General features: G+C 42.0%; 1 protein-coding gene across 1 annotated transcript in view; it reads right to left on the bottom strand.

Moving 5' to 3' along the window:
- Ank3 (ankyrin 3) overlaps positions 1 to 17,074 on the bottom strand; it is a 606,272-nt gene that overhangs the window by 528,215 nt on the left and 60,983 nt on the right. Inside the window, exon 2 of the mRNA XM_076916989.1 lies at positions 1,010 to 1,048. Within this exon, the coding sequence (XP_076773104.1) occupies positions 1,010 to 1,048 (39 nt within the window). The remainder of the gene's footprint in view (positions 1 to 1,009; positions 1,049 to 17,074) is intronic.

Genomic DNA, 17,074 nt, shown 5'->3' with positions numbered 1-17,074 from the left:
CCATGAGTATATGGCCCACTGACAGAGAGGCCCCCTAAGTAAAGGGACTAGGTACAGTGATAATATGCTTGGTTAGCATACATAATGCCCTAGGTTTGATCCCCATGTTAGTTAGTAATTGCCTCTGAAATAAAAAAGTTTTAATTTGCAGGGAAGCTCATAAGACACAGGATGCTCTAATTCAGCAGTTCTCAACCTGTACCCTTTGGGGATCCTATGTCAAATATCCTGCATATCAGATATTTGCATTGCAATTCATAACAGCAACAAAATTTCAGATATGAAGTAGCAATGAAATAAATTTATGATTGGGAGTCACCACAACCTGGGAAACTGTACTAAAGGGTCACAACACTATGAAGGTTGAGAACCACTGCTCTAAGAGGAGGTAAAACATTCCATCCTACTTAGAGACTCACTAAGCTCAGGAAGTAAACAATGCAAACACATCAGGAAGTCCCTGAAACAGAGCAGATTCACTAGGCTTTACCCTTACCAAGTGTATACAAGCAGTAAAGATGGCTGAGAGACACTATAAAACCAACTGAGCTCCTGAAAGACTCTCAAACCAACAGAGCTGCCTGTAGGCTGTGAGTGAGCTATAGGTTTCCAGCTTTTGTAAACTATCACCCATCAGAGGTAGGCCTTGATGATGCAGCTAACTGAATCATTTCTGCTTCTGTAAATAACCCTTCATCCCTATTCTTCTAAGTAACCCTAATAAAGGTCACTCATTCACCAGGCTGAGCCTTGGTTGTGCCTTTACTTTGATCTATTGTTAGTTCTTTTTCTGAAGTGAATAGATGTTTGTTCACCTGTCCCCAGGAACAGTGTCCCATAATATACCAACATTACAAATAAAAATAATATTAATAATAATATGAAAAGACTTCAAATTGTTTTCCATATGTAAATAAATTCCAGTCTGTGTTTATAGCTACCTTGAAGAAAAGAAGGTTAACCATCGAAAATAAAATGTTTGTGGAATTTAATTATTAATCTTCATTACCTTTTGAGAGCTTCGTGAATAACAGGATCCAAAGTCACCCTAAAAAGAAAAGAAGAAAGAAAAAATATTTTAAAAGAATGAAGGAACTTCTCATATTTACGTTGGTAATAGCTTAAAAGCACATATTATTCATACACTCAAAAACAAAAACATTGGAATGAACGTAATAGAAAATATTATAAAATACATTAGAAAATGAACACAGCTTCAGAGACTGCTTAGATAAGTACAGAATATAGAAAATCAAAGGAACATGTCAAATCAAAGGAACAGAACATCCATATAGGGTGTTTAAAAAGGAACGTGTAAAGGGCAGGAGAGATAGTTCAATGTTTAAGAGGTCTTGTTGCACTACCCTAAAGACCTGAGTTCAGATCCCAGCACCCATATAACAGACAGGGTATGATCTTGAATTAACCTGGGCTGAGACAGGAGGGTCATTGGGGTCTGCTATTTTCAGCCTATCTGCAAAACACAAGCTCTAGGTTCAACAAGAGAGCTGCCTCAAAAAATAAGGCATCAGGAGACATGGGTAGGATGTCTTCCCTCTGGGCTTCTCCTGTGAACACAGGAGATGTAAATATACAACACAAAGAGAAATGAGGGAGGGAAGTGTGGGGCAGTGGGCTGTGAGGAGCAGCTGGGTGCTTGGTTGAGAAAGAGCTTGGAACCCCGGAACCTTACTGAACACTGGACCGCAGGAGTTCAGCTCTGCTCCCAGGCCCTGGTTCTTTTCATTTAGCTTCAGTCCTCCAACAACCCCTCTCACAGAGAGGCTTATGACAATCAATCAGGAGGAATGGGCCTCAGGCCCTAGAGAGATTTACATACTAATAAGGTACCTGAAGGCCAGAGGGTGGAGTCAATTAAGCATTCTTTGCTGGCCCTTCCCCCCTCTCTCACTGCTATTTAACTCAGGACTGCCCTGGGTTTTCCATGGGTGCATCCAGATCCATCTACCATCCACCATGACATTAAAGCCTGTAAAAACCCATGGACTTTCTCGTGTCATTGGGACCGTGCCGTGAGGAACTGTGGAGCCACAGCAGCCATGCCTAACTTCCAGCCTGGAGAAACTCAGAGCGTTCCCAGCCAACTACCTACAGCCTGGCATGAGGAACCCTGCGTTCTCCAGCCACAATTACCTACAGGGATGAACCTGTACAAAAATGTAAAAAAGCATGATTATGAATTTGAAATGATTATGCTCAAGAGACAGAAATGAAACAGTTGTAATGAAGAGGATTATATATGAGTATATGTGTACATATATGTGTACATATAAATGTATGTGTACATATATGTGTACATATATATACATATATGTATGCATATGTGCACACATATATACATATATGTATGCATATGCATGTATATACATATATACACATATGTATACAATACATTATGCACATGTATGCATGTATTATGCATATACATGTATGCACACATATATGCACTTACATGTATTTACATATATACATATATGTATGCATATCCATGTATACATATGCACACATATATGCACATATATGTGTGTATATACATATATACACACACACACACTATTATATATATGTATATATATACATAAAACCAACATTTAAAAATACAGGCACAGGAATACATCCCCCAGTACCATGATCATCCACAGCTCTGATGACAAGTCCATTATCATGTTTCAGGGTTCGTTACTGTCAGTGCCATTTGCCAAGGCCCATAGCATCCAGGTGCATACAGGCTGAAAGCCTAATTGTGCATGAGATAGCATGAGAGCCCTCTGTAATAGTATCATCCCCTCAAAATAGAAAACCAAAGATCCTCTCTGCGTTCAGCACATCAAGATGGAGGTGAAGGCTGATTATCCTTTTACAAGAGGCTGATATAGCCCACCAGGTATGGAACACAGTTCCTATTTGGCTACAGTAAAATGAACAGGATCCAAGTTATTATAGTCCAATCAGTTCATATACAGAGAATGTAAATAAAGGTTTGACTGCCCAGGTAACTCTCACTGGGCTTGAACATGAGGAATTTTAGAATCCCTTCTCAAGTCTTAAAGAAGTCAATCTCTCATTTCTTTTGATTGTATAAGGGATTGAACCTGGGACCTCACACATCTGGCCAGAATCTACCATTGAGCTGCAGCCCAGGCCCTAATAAATTAGCCTTCAATTTCACACCTCGGTTCAATGTCCTAAAAAGAAAATAGAAGGAAATTAACACGTGGAAAACCTATTTATTAACCTTGGTGTCTCGGCCACATTTTCTGATTAAATGATAAGGTTAATACGATGTGTGTTCACCATAGAAGACGTGGAAAGCACACACCTACAACCCAGTTCCTTACACAACAGTTAAAATGTGGGTTGTTTGTTCCCTTTCAATGTAGTCATTCACACACATACCTGAAAACAAGATTAGGAGATGACCATGTACATCGTATACACGGCCTATCTCCCTTAATATAGCACCATCTTTCCCCATCTTTCCATACCTGGAAAGACAAGATCTTAACATATTCATTGTAATCTTTATGTTCTCACAAGAAAATACATTCAAACTCTTCCTTTTTAAAGATGTTTTTCATGTTTATGTGCATGGTGTATACAGGCACATGAAGATACCCTTACAGGCCCAGAAGAGGGTCTCAGATCCCCCTGACACTGGAGTTACAGGTGACTGTAAGCTATCTGACCTGGTTGCTTGGGAACTGAACTGTATCTGTATCCTCCACAGGAGTGGTGTGTGCTCTTAACCACTAAGCCAACTCTCCGGTTTTCAAGTGATTTTTGATATTTCTATTTCCAAAATGGTTTTCTATTCTTCAGGCACACATAACCTTTAAAAAAAAAAGCCTCCTGGCATAAAAGAGCTTGACTTTATAACTGCTAGTGTCCTTAAGTGAAATTCAGCCACATAAATTCCTAAAGAAAAGACATAACTTTCTTTGTAGTTCTTGCCCATCACCTCTCTGCCATGAGGGCAATAATATATAGTTTGCTCATCAAAAAAAAAAAAAAAAATTAAAGATATAGTTAAGCTCCTATTTTTTTTAATACTAACAAATATAGATTGGCATTTTCCCAAATATGTTAGTGTGTGTGTGTGTGTGTGTGTGCGCACACGTGCACACATGTATGTGAGCACCCTTCCTGGGTATCACAGAACATGCTAGGCAGTAGGTGCTCTGCCGCTAAGCTATTCCTACAGCCCCCTATCACCCACTCACAACTGACTACAGTATTTATTTTTTGTTCTATTTTTTTCTGTTGCTGAACAATTTAAAAATTTAAAGTGATTCATGGTCACTTAGGAGATGTGTGGTTTTCTTATTGATCTTTAATCTCTATCCAGTAAAGACATTAATCACTCATATATAATAATTCTAACTATTCTCATGCATCTTCTTGGTTCATTATGTGGATATCAGCTCTGTTTATAATGGCTTTTGATGCGCAGAAATTTATTATTTTGTACAGTCAAACTGTAGATTATATATTTAGGGGTGTTCCTCAGGACTCCTGGGTTCCAAGATGTCTTTTTTGGCCTGAATGCCAATTAAATAGCTACTAATACTTACTTTCCAGGGCCGGGCACCATTCACCCTTGGTCTGTTTGTTAACTCCCATGGCATTCATTGAGGATGTGGCAGCGCTTGTATCTGACCATGCCCGTCTCCCCCCCCCCCCAAAAAAAAAAAAAATTGCGTAGAAGTATAAATTCCCAGTGGGTAACAGGCAACAGTCTGTAATGTTCAGGGACCTGTAGGATCTTGCTAGCCAACAGCTCCAAAAGAGGTAACCCATTCCCGGCACTGGGCTTTTATTTATTAGCCTGCATTCCCATAGGGGCTCTGTTATTCCTTTATAGGGTAACTTCGTTTTACACACACACACACACACACACACAGACACGCGGGCGCGCCTCTATTTTTTTAAGTTCTTTTTAAAAGTTCTTTAGTCTTATTAATTCCTTCCCTGCACTTCCATTCCCCAGGAGCCCCGTTAACACTTCCTGTTTCACTGTTACGGGGTTCGCTTAGATCCAACGTAACTCAAATACCAGGTCAGTGCAGATGAGCAAAATGTATTGTAATCAAGCCCGTACTGATGATCAGGGCCCTACTGATGAACAGACTCGAAAGCTGAAGCTGGACTTTGTACAGCACATTTAAAGGAGGAAACCATAAGGCAAGTGGGAGCGGAGTGAGCTGTTTCACTGTCCAATCACATTTTGACATAGGGAGTTGAGCAAGCAAGTTTCCACCAATCAGAATTGGAGTTGGGGGTGGGGGTGGGGGGACAGGCTAGGAACACAAACTTAGTTTGACCCTGCCAGCAAGATGGAGAAAATGTCCAAGATGGCTGGACTCAGTCACCTGTCTCCTCACAACAGAAGCTGTTCAGCTATTGGGAAGTCCCCAGCTCCCCTAGGGCCTTGACTTCGTTTCCGGTTATGATTAAATGGAGCCTCGAAAACAAAACGGTAGCACTTAGAACAAGTTTCCTTTGCTTGTTCCCAACACCGTTATTTCCCTGTAACTGTTTAAACCAGTCCCCTCTGTCTCCCCTCCCTTGAAAACGAACCCTCCATGGCCGCTTAACTAATTTTGTTACCTCTATAGGTATCCAAACGGAGCATAAATATCTGAGGGTTCAAGACTAACATCCACAAGTGAGAGAAAATAGGATTATGTCTCTTTCTGGGTCTGTGTTACCTTCCTAGGGCTGACTGTTTCTAGCTTGATCCACTTATCTGCAGCTGTCATCACTTCTTTCATAGCTGCTGAATAATATTTCATTATGTAAATATATAGGAATGAGCATGACCAAAGCACACTTTATAACAGTCTCAAAATAAATAAATAAATAAATAAATAAATAAATAAATAAAACAAAACAGAACAATGTATTAAAATTGTAAAACACCCCATTCCTCTGGGCTGCGTCTCTGCAGGACTTCCGAGGGGGACCTGGAGGCTCTGAGACCATTATCACACCTGAGCAAGTCAGCATTGATGTTGCTCCTCTCTGTGACTCATTGCCAAACGTCAGCAAAATGTTCTTACCTCAGTAACAAGCCCAGCACACGTGTTCAACAAGACAATAACTGGATGCAAGAGTTGAGGCTCGCCTTTAATCCCAGCACTTGGGAGGCAGAGGCTGGCGGATTTCTGAGTTCCAGGGCCAGCCTGGTCTACAGAGTGAGTTCCAGGACAGCCAGGGCTACACAGAGAAACCCTGTCTCGAAAAAAAAAAAAAAAAGAGTTGAGGCTCGCTCTCCCCCACCCTCTGACTTATTCATCAGTTTCTGAGAACCAAGAGCGAGGGCAATAAACTGAATCCCTTGGGTGAAGCACTGACAGTGAATGCTGAAGAGTAGGGTGTGCAACGATTAGAAGGATAAATCTCTACTGTCCGCTTCGTTTTCAAACTTTTCTTGGGTTCTGTTATTTACATCTTGCTATTTAGTTCCACTGCCCTTCTCAACTTCGTGGTTCTAAAGATGCCTTCTGCTTACAATTAACGTTCTCATTTTTAAAAATTAATTGTGTCTACTGGCCTTTCACACATATATAACTCATTCTGTTTATATTCTCTCTCTCTCTCTCTCTCTCTCTCTCTCTCTCTCTCTCTCTCTCTCTCACACACACACACACACACACACACACACACACACACATATACACACAACACACACACACACCCTGGACCTGCTCTTTTCTCTATGTTTTCCATATTGTTTTGTGACCCATTGGATATATTCCAATGAGTTTGAAACTCATTGGAATCAGGTGGGCTCAGCTGAGCAGCAATTGAATTGCAATTGCAATGCAACTGAAGACATCCCAGAATTTATCAAAATCCAATAGTTAAACAGGGAGGGAGGGGTAGAGCCCCTCACCCATCCATGACAGTTGGCTGAACCAATCTCACGCAGGCATGGAACTAGTAACCATAGTGACGTTATCACTCTCCCCCCCCCCCTTTTTTAAACATGCTTTATTGCACGGGCAAGCCTTCCAGCCAGTGCTTGAAGATGAGGGTGAGCAAAGACAGCTTCATTTGTGACTCACTAAAGCCTTTTAGTGTGAGGTCTGCTAGAGCTTGAAGCAGGAAATCCTTCTCGCATTGCAGAAGCACCTTTTCAACTTGTCTTCTGAGGTTAAGTAATTTTACCTCCACTTCACATAGAAAACTCATCTTTAAAATCAGAATGGCCCAAAATCATGCAGCTAGGACAAAGTGAAACCTAGAAGTAGAATCCAGTTAGTTTGTTCAATTCTGTTTGCACTGCGAAGATTGCATTACTGTACAAGTCAGGCAGGCGTCTATGCCAGCACCGCAGTGTGGCTTCACCCAAACATCTTCATACGTATTTAATGTCTAGACCTTATAAGGCGCGCTCGCTCTCTCTCTCTCTCTCTCTCTCTCTCTCTCTCTCTCTCTCTCTCTCTCTCTCTGTCTGTCTCTTGATTTATTTATGTGAGTACACTGTGACTTTCTTCAGACATACCAGAAGAGGGCATCAGATCCCATTACAGATGGTTATGAGCCACCATGTGGTTACTGGGAATTGAACTAGGGACCTCTAGAAGAGCAGTCAGTGCTCTCAACCACTGAGCCATCTCTTCAGCCCAAGGCATTCTCTTTTTAAAGTAAACCCATCTGTGGTGGTTATCTTCTCAGCTCATCTTAGAAGGCACAGATCTACTGCTAGTCCACACACACACATACACACACACACACCCACCCACCCACACACACACACATACACACACACAGAGTGAAACACTCATCTACATTTCTATAGAAAATAAATTCTGTAGGAGAGTCCAGAACTGAGACTTCTCCCAAGTTCATTCCAAGAAGAGAGGCCAAGATCCTTCAACACTGTGACCACCAATGGCACTGAAGCCAAGTCAGCGAAGGGCAGAACTCTTGGTGGAGAGAAGCCCCTGGGGAAGAGGGCCAATAGGAGGAGAGAAGATGATGTAGGCACAGCAGAAGGAAAAAGCTGGGTAGGGTACTAATGGTCCCCTCCCATCATCCTTCCTCAGGCAGCCAGTAGTGCTGAGGTATCTGTGGGAGCATAAATCACATTCAAGGCCTCTGCCTTCTGCTGTTCATTATGGCCACCAGTCAAGCTCTGATCCAGACCCTCCCTCCCCCACTGCCCCACCATCCTGCCCTAAGTAAATATATTCCATTCTGCTCTGTTCTAGAACGCTTTTGCTTGAGCATCTCTGCAAAGGAAACAAAAAGGTAGAAGTAAGAAAAAAAACGACAAGTGCCAGAGTAAGAAGCCTCCCAGGAGACACTGTCCTTCCTGAAGGCAAAGAAGGTCACAAAGCCGCCATTTTTGCTCATTCTGCCTCTTCTAGAAGGGCAACCCCATCTCCTGGACTTTCTCCCTGTCCCTCCAAAACCTCTCTGAACTTCAAAAAGAATTGGATCTCCTCTAGTCCATATCCCAGGAGGGGCCTAAGAGCCTCCCAGAAGTTACCTCCAAGACAAAAGCGCAACAAAACTCACCCATATCCATGCCTTCAAACACCAGCTTTACCAAGACCTTCCCCTCTCCCTGAGCCCTGCCTCTAACCAAGTTTGCATTCCTTGATCTCATTCTGCCAGCCAGGTCGAAGTCAGATGTTTGCAATAAATGGGCATATTTAAATAAAATAGATTAAACGGGATTACATTAGTTATAATTCACTTTAGTACAGTAGGTTTAAATAGAAAATATCCTCCATACACCAGGTTTTGTGTCCATGGCTCCCAGAGAAACAAGTGTGTGCTGTTCTTCACCCTAGTTATAGTGCTATACATAAATCAGTAAATGGATGGATAGATCGATCGATAGATAGATAGATAGATAGATAGATAGATAGATAGATAGATGGATGGATGGATGGGTAGATAGATACATAGATACATAGATAGCTGGGTAGATAGATAGATAGATAGATAGATAGATAGATAGATAGATAGATGGGTGGATGGGTGGATAGATACATAGATAGCTGGGTGGATAGATAGATAGATAGATAGATAGATAGATAGATAGATAGATACATAGATACATAGATACATAGATACATAGATACATAGATATATAGATAGCTGGTGGATAGATGAATAGATAGATAGATAGATAGATAGATAGATAGCTGGGTAGATAGATAGATAGATAGATAGATAGATAGATAGATAGATGAGTAGATAGATAGATACATAGATATATAGATAGCTGGGTGGATAGATGAATAGATAGATAGATAGATAGATAGATAGATAGATAGATAGATGGGTAGATGGGTAGATGGGTAGATAGATACATAGATATATAGATAGCTGGGTGGATAGATGAATAGATAGATAGATAGATAGATAGATAGATAGATAGATAGATAGATAGATACCAAGATGAGCAAAGCAATCCTTGGCTTGCCCAGAGTTACCTCACAGCTCTGTCAGGGACAGCAGAGCCTCCAGGCAGAAATTCCTAACACTGACTGATGTCTCTAGGACTTACTGGTTTCTAAATTCCAGGGTCTCTAAGACACACAGGGACAGCTGGGCTCACTCCCCAACTATTATTCTCCAGTAAGATTATCCTGAGGTCCAGAGTGATCCTCTCGAGACTGTCTCATGCAACCCCCATGTCCTTGTTAACTGAATCATACCTTCAGGTAATGGGCAGGAAATCGTGGCTCAAATCACAGCTGAGTTTGCAGAGACAAGCTCACTATAAATGCTATGTAAAAAAGACTGAATGCACTTCATACTACATACAAGTAACTACATACAAGGTTGTGAATGGACTCCTCTCATGATGGCTTAGGTCTCACTCAGGGCTCCATTGCTGTGAAGAGACACTATGACCTTGGCAACTCTTAGGGAAAAAAGTATTTAATTGGAGCCTACTTATCATCATGGGTGTGGGGGTGCTGGGGGGTAGGTGTTACATGACAGCCTGTTGCTAGGAGCTAGAACAGTAGCTGAGAACTACACCTTGATCCAGAGTCAGAGGCAGAGAGAGAGAAACAGAGAAACAGAGAGAGACAGAGAGCCTAGCTCTGTCATGGGCTTTTGAAACCTCAAAACCCACCTATAGTGATGCACTTCCTCCAAAAAGGCCACACCTCCTATTCCTTGTAACTCTTTCAAATAGTGCCATTCCCTGATGATATATGAGCCTGCGGGGACATCCATACTCAGGCTATCATAGCTCTCAGCATGTTTCCAAGGAGATCTTGACTTTTCCAACTTCCATACACACAACTGATAGTCAACTATTTGATGCCAATGATAACAAAAAATGACTCTCTCTATTATATAAAAAATGCACCACTACCAAGGTGTTCACTCTGGATATGGAAATCCAAGGTTAGTTGCATCAAGAACATGAACTATTAAATGGAGACGGTCGATCCTTGCGATGTGTCAGAGGCCAACACCACAGTCTCTCAGGCATCTCCTTCGTCCTCCAGAAACAACTCTATAACATAAGGCACCTTCATTGTCTCCGCTTCACATGCATACAAACTGAGGCACACGGAGAACCGTAACCTCCCTGCCATTACAACTAAGAAGATGCAGGGTCTACATTCTAGTCCAGGTTTATGCATACCAAGGTCCAAAAACTGTCAATCACATAGTTCCTGAAGCCTTCTATCTGGTACTGAGAGCTGGGGATGAATTAAATTTTCCACATGGCCATCACCAGAGCCAAGTAAGACATTTGAAAGCCATCCCTCCCTATATGTGTGTATGTGGGGGGTTGTTATTATTTGTGTTGTTCTATTTTATTTTACTTCTCAGTGATTTTTTTTTTTAAATTTAACGCTAACACTAATTATGGAGATCACTGACTGCCTTAAAGTGGTGATTTTCTTTAATGAATAAAGAGGAAGGAAACGGAAGCTCTATTAGCAACGGAAGAAGAGGAACAGCCTCCTTGAGCGACTGTACATTTAATATAAAACAGGATAAACCACGTCTGGAGACAGGAATTGCTGTTTATCTCATTTTACCAATTAGGAGCCTGACACTAACAAAAGCCACAAATATATTCTTGCCCAGCCCTCCTGCTCTCTCCGCTCTGCTACGGATGTGGATTCTAAGGCTCTTTCCATAGACAGGCACTTTCCAAAGATTCTATTTTACTTTGTTATCTTAGCTTTTTGAAACAATGTTTCAATGTAGCCCAGGCTGAGGTTAGCCTGGAACTCAGGCGGTAGCGCAATCTAGCACACCCTTGCAGTGGTCCTCCTGAGTAATGAGAATACAGATGTGCAGAATACAGATGTGCACCATCATACCTGGCTTAGTTTCCCTGTTTCTTTTGTGTCTGTGGAATGGTTTTTCAAGACAGGCTTTCTCTGTGTAGCGCTGGCGTTACTGGATCTCTCTCTCTCTCTCTCTCTCTCTCTCTCTCTCTCTCTCTCTGGCTAGTCTCAAACTCAGAGATCAGCCTGTGTCCAAGTGCTGGGATAAAAGGTGTGCACCACCACTGTCAGGCAGTTTCCATGGTTTCAAAGTTGATGTGGAATATTCAGAAACTACACCGGAGTGGATGGATACTTTAAGTTATTTGATTCAATCTGAACTTTTATTTCAATTAAGATCATAATGGAAAAAAACCTAAAATTGCATATGACCGCAAAATCAATTAGAAAAGATTGCTATTAAAGTTAAAACAAAAGGACATGCCATGAAAAGAGATGAGATAGACCAAAGTAGAAGAGGCAGCTTGCAAACCTGAGTCTCGGCAGAGGACTATGTTTCCTGCCTACTGGTTCTGATATGCCTTCAGCTAAGTAAACTCCAAGCAACATACAAACATCACAGCTAAGCACCTGCTCCTTCGTTGCACACTCACGTGACACGGCGAGATGCCCTGTATCCCCACAAATGCACCTGCCAAATACTGTCAAAGAGGAAAGCATTCTCCAAGAGACCTTCAGAGTAGATTGTTCTGTGTCAGAACAATCCAAAACTACAAGGAATAACGGTATCTTCCAGACTTGTTTACATAACTAAAAATTCTGCACTGACAGTTTTAACCTAAATTTGATATTTGATTTCTATTTTTTAAAGAGATAAGCCTGTGTAAAGCTACAAAGCCTCTAGACATATCATTTTACAGGTGTTTTAATAAATATACCAAGATCTTTAATGTAATGTGCTTGAATTTCCATGGAACCTTTCCGTCCCTGACCAGCTAGCATTCTAGATCCTTCTAGGTTAACTAAACTAAGAAGAGGCTTTGGGGATCCATTATAAAGGAGAAACTGAGGGTAGGAACTATTTCTCTCTTACTCACTTGTGCCTAGCATAAGGTCTGATCACATCTGCTCCTTAAAGTTCATATAAAATCATATGGAGAATAGGAAAAAATAAAACTATCTTTGAGGTCATCTCATACTGAAGCCCTGCTGGCCTGAAACTTGATGCATCCTCCTACCCTAGCTACCCAAATGCCAAGATCATGTGTGCAGCACCATGCTAGGCCTATGAATGGAAATGATGAAGTTATTTTAATAAGACATATGCTGGAATCCTGGTGTGATGGTTTGAAGATGCTTGGCCCAGGAAGTAGCACTGTTAGGAGAGGTAGCCATGTTGGAGGAAGTGTGTCACTGTAGGTGTGGGCTTTCATACCCTCATCCTAGCTCCCTGGAAGCCAGTCTTCTCCTGTTTGCCTTTAGAACAAGATGTAGAACTCTCAGCTCTGCCTGTACCAAGCCTACCTGGATGCTGCCGTGTGTCCCACCATGATGATAATGGACTGAACCTCTGAAGCTGTAAGCCAGCCCCAATTAAATGTTGTCCTTTATAACAGTTGCCTTGGTCATGGTGTTTGTTCACAACTGTAAAACCCTAACTAAGACATCTGGTTTGGGAAAAGGTGGTTAGATACGGGACAAAGGAAAGGAGGGCTTGATGCAATGAAGTTATGTGGAATCTATCACATAATTTTTAACACTGGGGCAAGAGGACCCAGTCTCAACCATTAGAATCCAGGGAGTCACTAATCCACCTACAGAGAGAACATACTACAGATGTTTATCTGATTATATGAATTTACTGTTTTTGAAATCAAGTTAAATCCTCAAAAGAACATGCTCCAAGCACCAGGCGGCCAACCTCTATTCTAAGGTTTCTATACTTGTGCTGTAAACGCCTCTTAGCTCTTCTCTGAAACTCTACTAGTGAATCTGCACATACTATGGAAGTGTTCATTCTGGGATGCTTGTGATCTGCCCTGGTGGATGAGGGTTGACAAAACACCATTGTTACAGCATAGGCACCCACAACAAGCCCCAGTGCGAGGCAGATCCCAGTGAGGAACACACAGATACACAAAAGTACACACACAGGAACCTATTCACCTGTGTTAAGCAAATAGACCTTCCTTAATCAAGGACACATAGACAAAGCTGCAAAATGTGAGCTTTGCATGGGTGGGGGGTGGCACTACGGTTAAAGGGCCAGGGCTAAGGGTCCAAGAGGACAAGATGAGGCCACTAAATGAGACACTTTAACATTGAACTGGCTTATGGCATTACAGTAATTTTTTTTTTTTCAAAACCCAGTGACGGAAAGCCTGACAAGGAACAACATAAGAAAGGGCTTATTACAACTGAGATTGACAGAGTACTGTCCCTTGTGGTATGGAGTTGCTGCAGGCATATGAAGCTGCTCACTTACTTCTGGGTCGGGAAGCAAGGACAGAACAAAAAGCAAAGCCCCAAGGAGCCCCACACCCCAATAAACCCACTCCTTCAGCCAGGCTTGACCTCTCAAGCTTCCACCACCTCCCAAAACATTGCTACCAGCTGGGGGCCACGTGTTCCACCACGCACAAGCCTATGGGTGGGTGGGGGGAGATTTTAGTGCAAGCCATTAACAAGCAGTTTGTTACATCCTAACAGATGCAAAGGATGCAAAGTGCAAGGGAACAAATTCAAGTGTATCATTTTCTTTCATTAATTTCTCTATTTAGAAAGTTTGTGTTCATCTGGGATAATGATAATTAGTAGTAAGAACTATCTAACGTCCACGGTGACCCAAAGAGCTTTGTTTCTGTTTTTTGATTATAGATTGTCATCATGAGTTTATTTATCAAGGTACCTAATTTATATGCAAGGAGATGCTCAGGGTGAGACTCTCAATCAGGCCTCTGATTGTACCTTCAGTTTTCAAGTCTCTCCTGCCATGTTCTATCTCGTTTTTGTTTTTTTGTTGTTATTGTTGTTGTTTTGGGTTTTTTGGGTTTTTTTTTTTTTTTTTGTTTGGTTTTTTTTTTTTTTTTTTTTTAGATTGGTCTTACTCTTGTGTTATTTATACATGACATCATAATAAAAAGTAACACACACACATACATACAAACACACACAAATATGCATAAACACACACACACACACACACACACATTTGCATGCACTAAAAACCAACAGGAGCCAGAAGCAGCAGCATATACCCATCACCCCAGCACTCAGGAGGTGAAATCCAGAAGATCAGAAGTTCAAGGTCATCCTTAGTGACCGTGACGTGACAAGTTCAAAGGCAGATTTCGCCACATGAGAACCTACTCAAAAAAACTAAAAGAAATAAAAATAATAAAAAATGAAGAACTGGGGTAGCTGGAGAGATTGCTCAGAGATTAAGAGCACTGGCTGTTCTTCAAGGGGATGCAGGTTTAATTCTCAGGACCTACATGGCAACGCACAACACTCTATAACTCAGTTCCAGGGCATCTGGTAGCCTCACACAGACATACTGCAGGTAAAACACCAATGCACATAGAAAACAAACCAAACAAACCAAAACCAGAATTAGGTAATTTTGAAGAATTAGCTAATTAGCTAATATGATACCTAAAACATGTATACATTCCTCCTCCTTCTCTCCCTCCTCTTCTTCCCTTTCTTTGGCTCTTTTATACGGAGGCTAAAACTCAGAACTAGACACCTAGTAGGTCAGTGAAAAGCTCACTACCCAAGCATAAGAATCTCAGCTGCATATTCAGCTCAATACACATTTTTAAAATGCTGAATGAATAAAAATGCCTGAGAAACAACGTCTAAACCTTATAGTGGCCCTACACATTTAGAAACAGATTTATTTTGATTTTTAATGATGTGTGTGTTCGTGTGCATGGAGGTCAAGAGACAGCTTGCGTGAGTCAATTCTTTTCTTCCACCATGGAAAGTTCCAGAAATTGAACTCAGGCCTTCTGGCTCGGTGGCAAGTGGCCAGTGTTATTCAGGGTTCCTGTTGCTCTGATGAAACACCACAACTAAAAGCGAGTTGGGGAGACAAGGGTTAATTTGGCTTACACTTCCACGCCACTGTTCAACTTCAAAGGAAGTTACAGCAAGAATTGCAGACAGGAGCTGATGCAGAGGCCATGGAGGGATGCTGCTTACAGGCTTGCTCCCCATGGCTTGCCCAGCCTGCTTTCTTATAGAACCCAGGACCACCAGCCCAGGGATGGCACCACCCACAATGACAGTGGATTGGGCCCTCCCACATCAATTATTAATTAAGAAAATGCCCTACAGGCCTACCGATAGCACAGCCTTATGGAGGCAACTTCTCAATTGAGGCTCCCTCCTCTCAAAGGACTGTAGCTTGTGTCAAGTTGAGTAAAACTAGTCAGCACATGCTCTTTCCCAGGGAATCGTTTCATTGGCCTTCGAAATTGGATTTAAATGCAAGAAAGAAAGAGAGGGAGAGGGAGGGGGAGGGGGAGGGGGAGAGGGAGAGAGGGAGGGAGAGAGAGAGGGAGAGGGAGAGGGAGAGAGAGAGGGAGAGGGAGAAGGGGGGAGGGGGGAGGAAGAAAAAGGGGAAGGGAAAGAAAAGAAAAGGGAGGAAGCAGGGTTGTAAAAGAAAACATAAAGGGGGCATGGGATAGGGGTTTCCTAAGGGGGGTGGGGGGGAATGGGGGTAGGGGATGCCATCTGAAGTGTAAATAAAATATCTAATAAAAAAAAAGAAAACATAATTGCCAAAATGTTATCAAAACCATATTTGTGATAGCATGTACCTCCAATTAATGCATTAAATTGCACAGCATAGGAATAAAGCCAATAAGAACTGCAGTGTTTAGTGTGGGAATAAATGCTATTTCAAGATACTTCAAACAACTGCAGTAAAATATGAAAATATGCATAATTCCTACTGGTGAAAACGTCACCATACATCCTAGTGATTTTTTTTTTTTCTTATTCATTATCAGTGGGAAAGCTCACTTCTATCCCTAAATCACCGGGGTCTGCATGTTTTAAATTACAGTCGCCTGCACATTGCTACCCAAGGGGAGCCTGGGATTTCTATTCACAGCCAATTGGTTAAAAGCTTCACGTTCAAGGAATAAAGGACTCTAGTGTTAATTACATTGAATTTGCAATTTTTCCAAGGCATTGCACCTTGAGTAGAAGTACGCAGGATTGCTAGGCGGGAAGGACTAGGTGCTACTGTCTATTTGAAGGGACAGCGGGTTGATCAAGTGCCAATGGCTGCACACAAGGAGACAGCCGGCTGTAGAAAGTTCAATAACAGGGACAAACCCTTTTCACAATCGCCACATAGAAGAAAAGTGGAATCATGGTCATGGACGAAGGAAACTTCAAAACCCTATGAAAGGCCTTGTGAGATGGCTGGATCAGCCAAGCACTCACTGCTCGAGGGTGTGGGGCTGAGCCGGATCTTTGGCACAGTGTAGAAAGCTAGCTGTGGGTCCGTGTCTCTAATCCCAGTGCTGAAAATGAAGACAGGAGGATCCCTGGGGCTCGACGCACAGCCAGGCTAGCTGACTGGTAACCTTCATGTGCTGTGAAGGACCCTGGCTCAGAACACAAGGTGGAGAGTGAGAAAGACAACCTCCATCAACTTCAGGCCTGCACAAACACACATATGTTCACACACATACATGTGTGCTCTTGTGTGCATATGCATGTAGACACGTGTGTGTCTACACACATTGTATAGCCACGTGTAGACATGTACACACATACACCTACACACACACCTACAGGCATACATACACCTA

Source organism: Arvicanthis niloticus, chromosome 20 (assembly GCF_011762505.2).
Source record: "Arvicanthis niloticus isolate mArvNil1 chromosome 20, mArvNil1.pat.X, whole genome shotgun sequence".
Taxonomy (NCBI): domain Eukaryota; kingdom Metazoa; phylum Chordata; class Mammalia; order Rodentia; family Muridae; genus Arvicanthis; species Arvicanthis niloticus.
The sequence above is the reverse complement of the archived record's forward strand: the minus strand, read 5'-3'. Positions and strand labels throughout refer to the sequence as shown.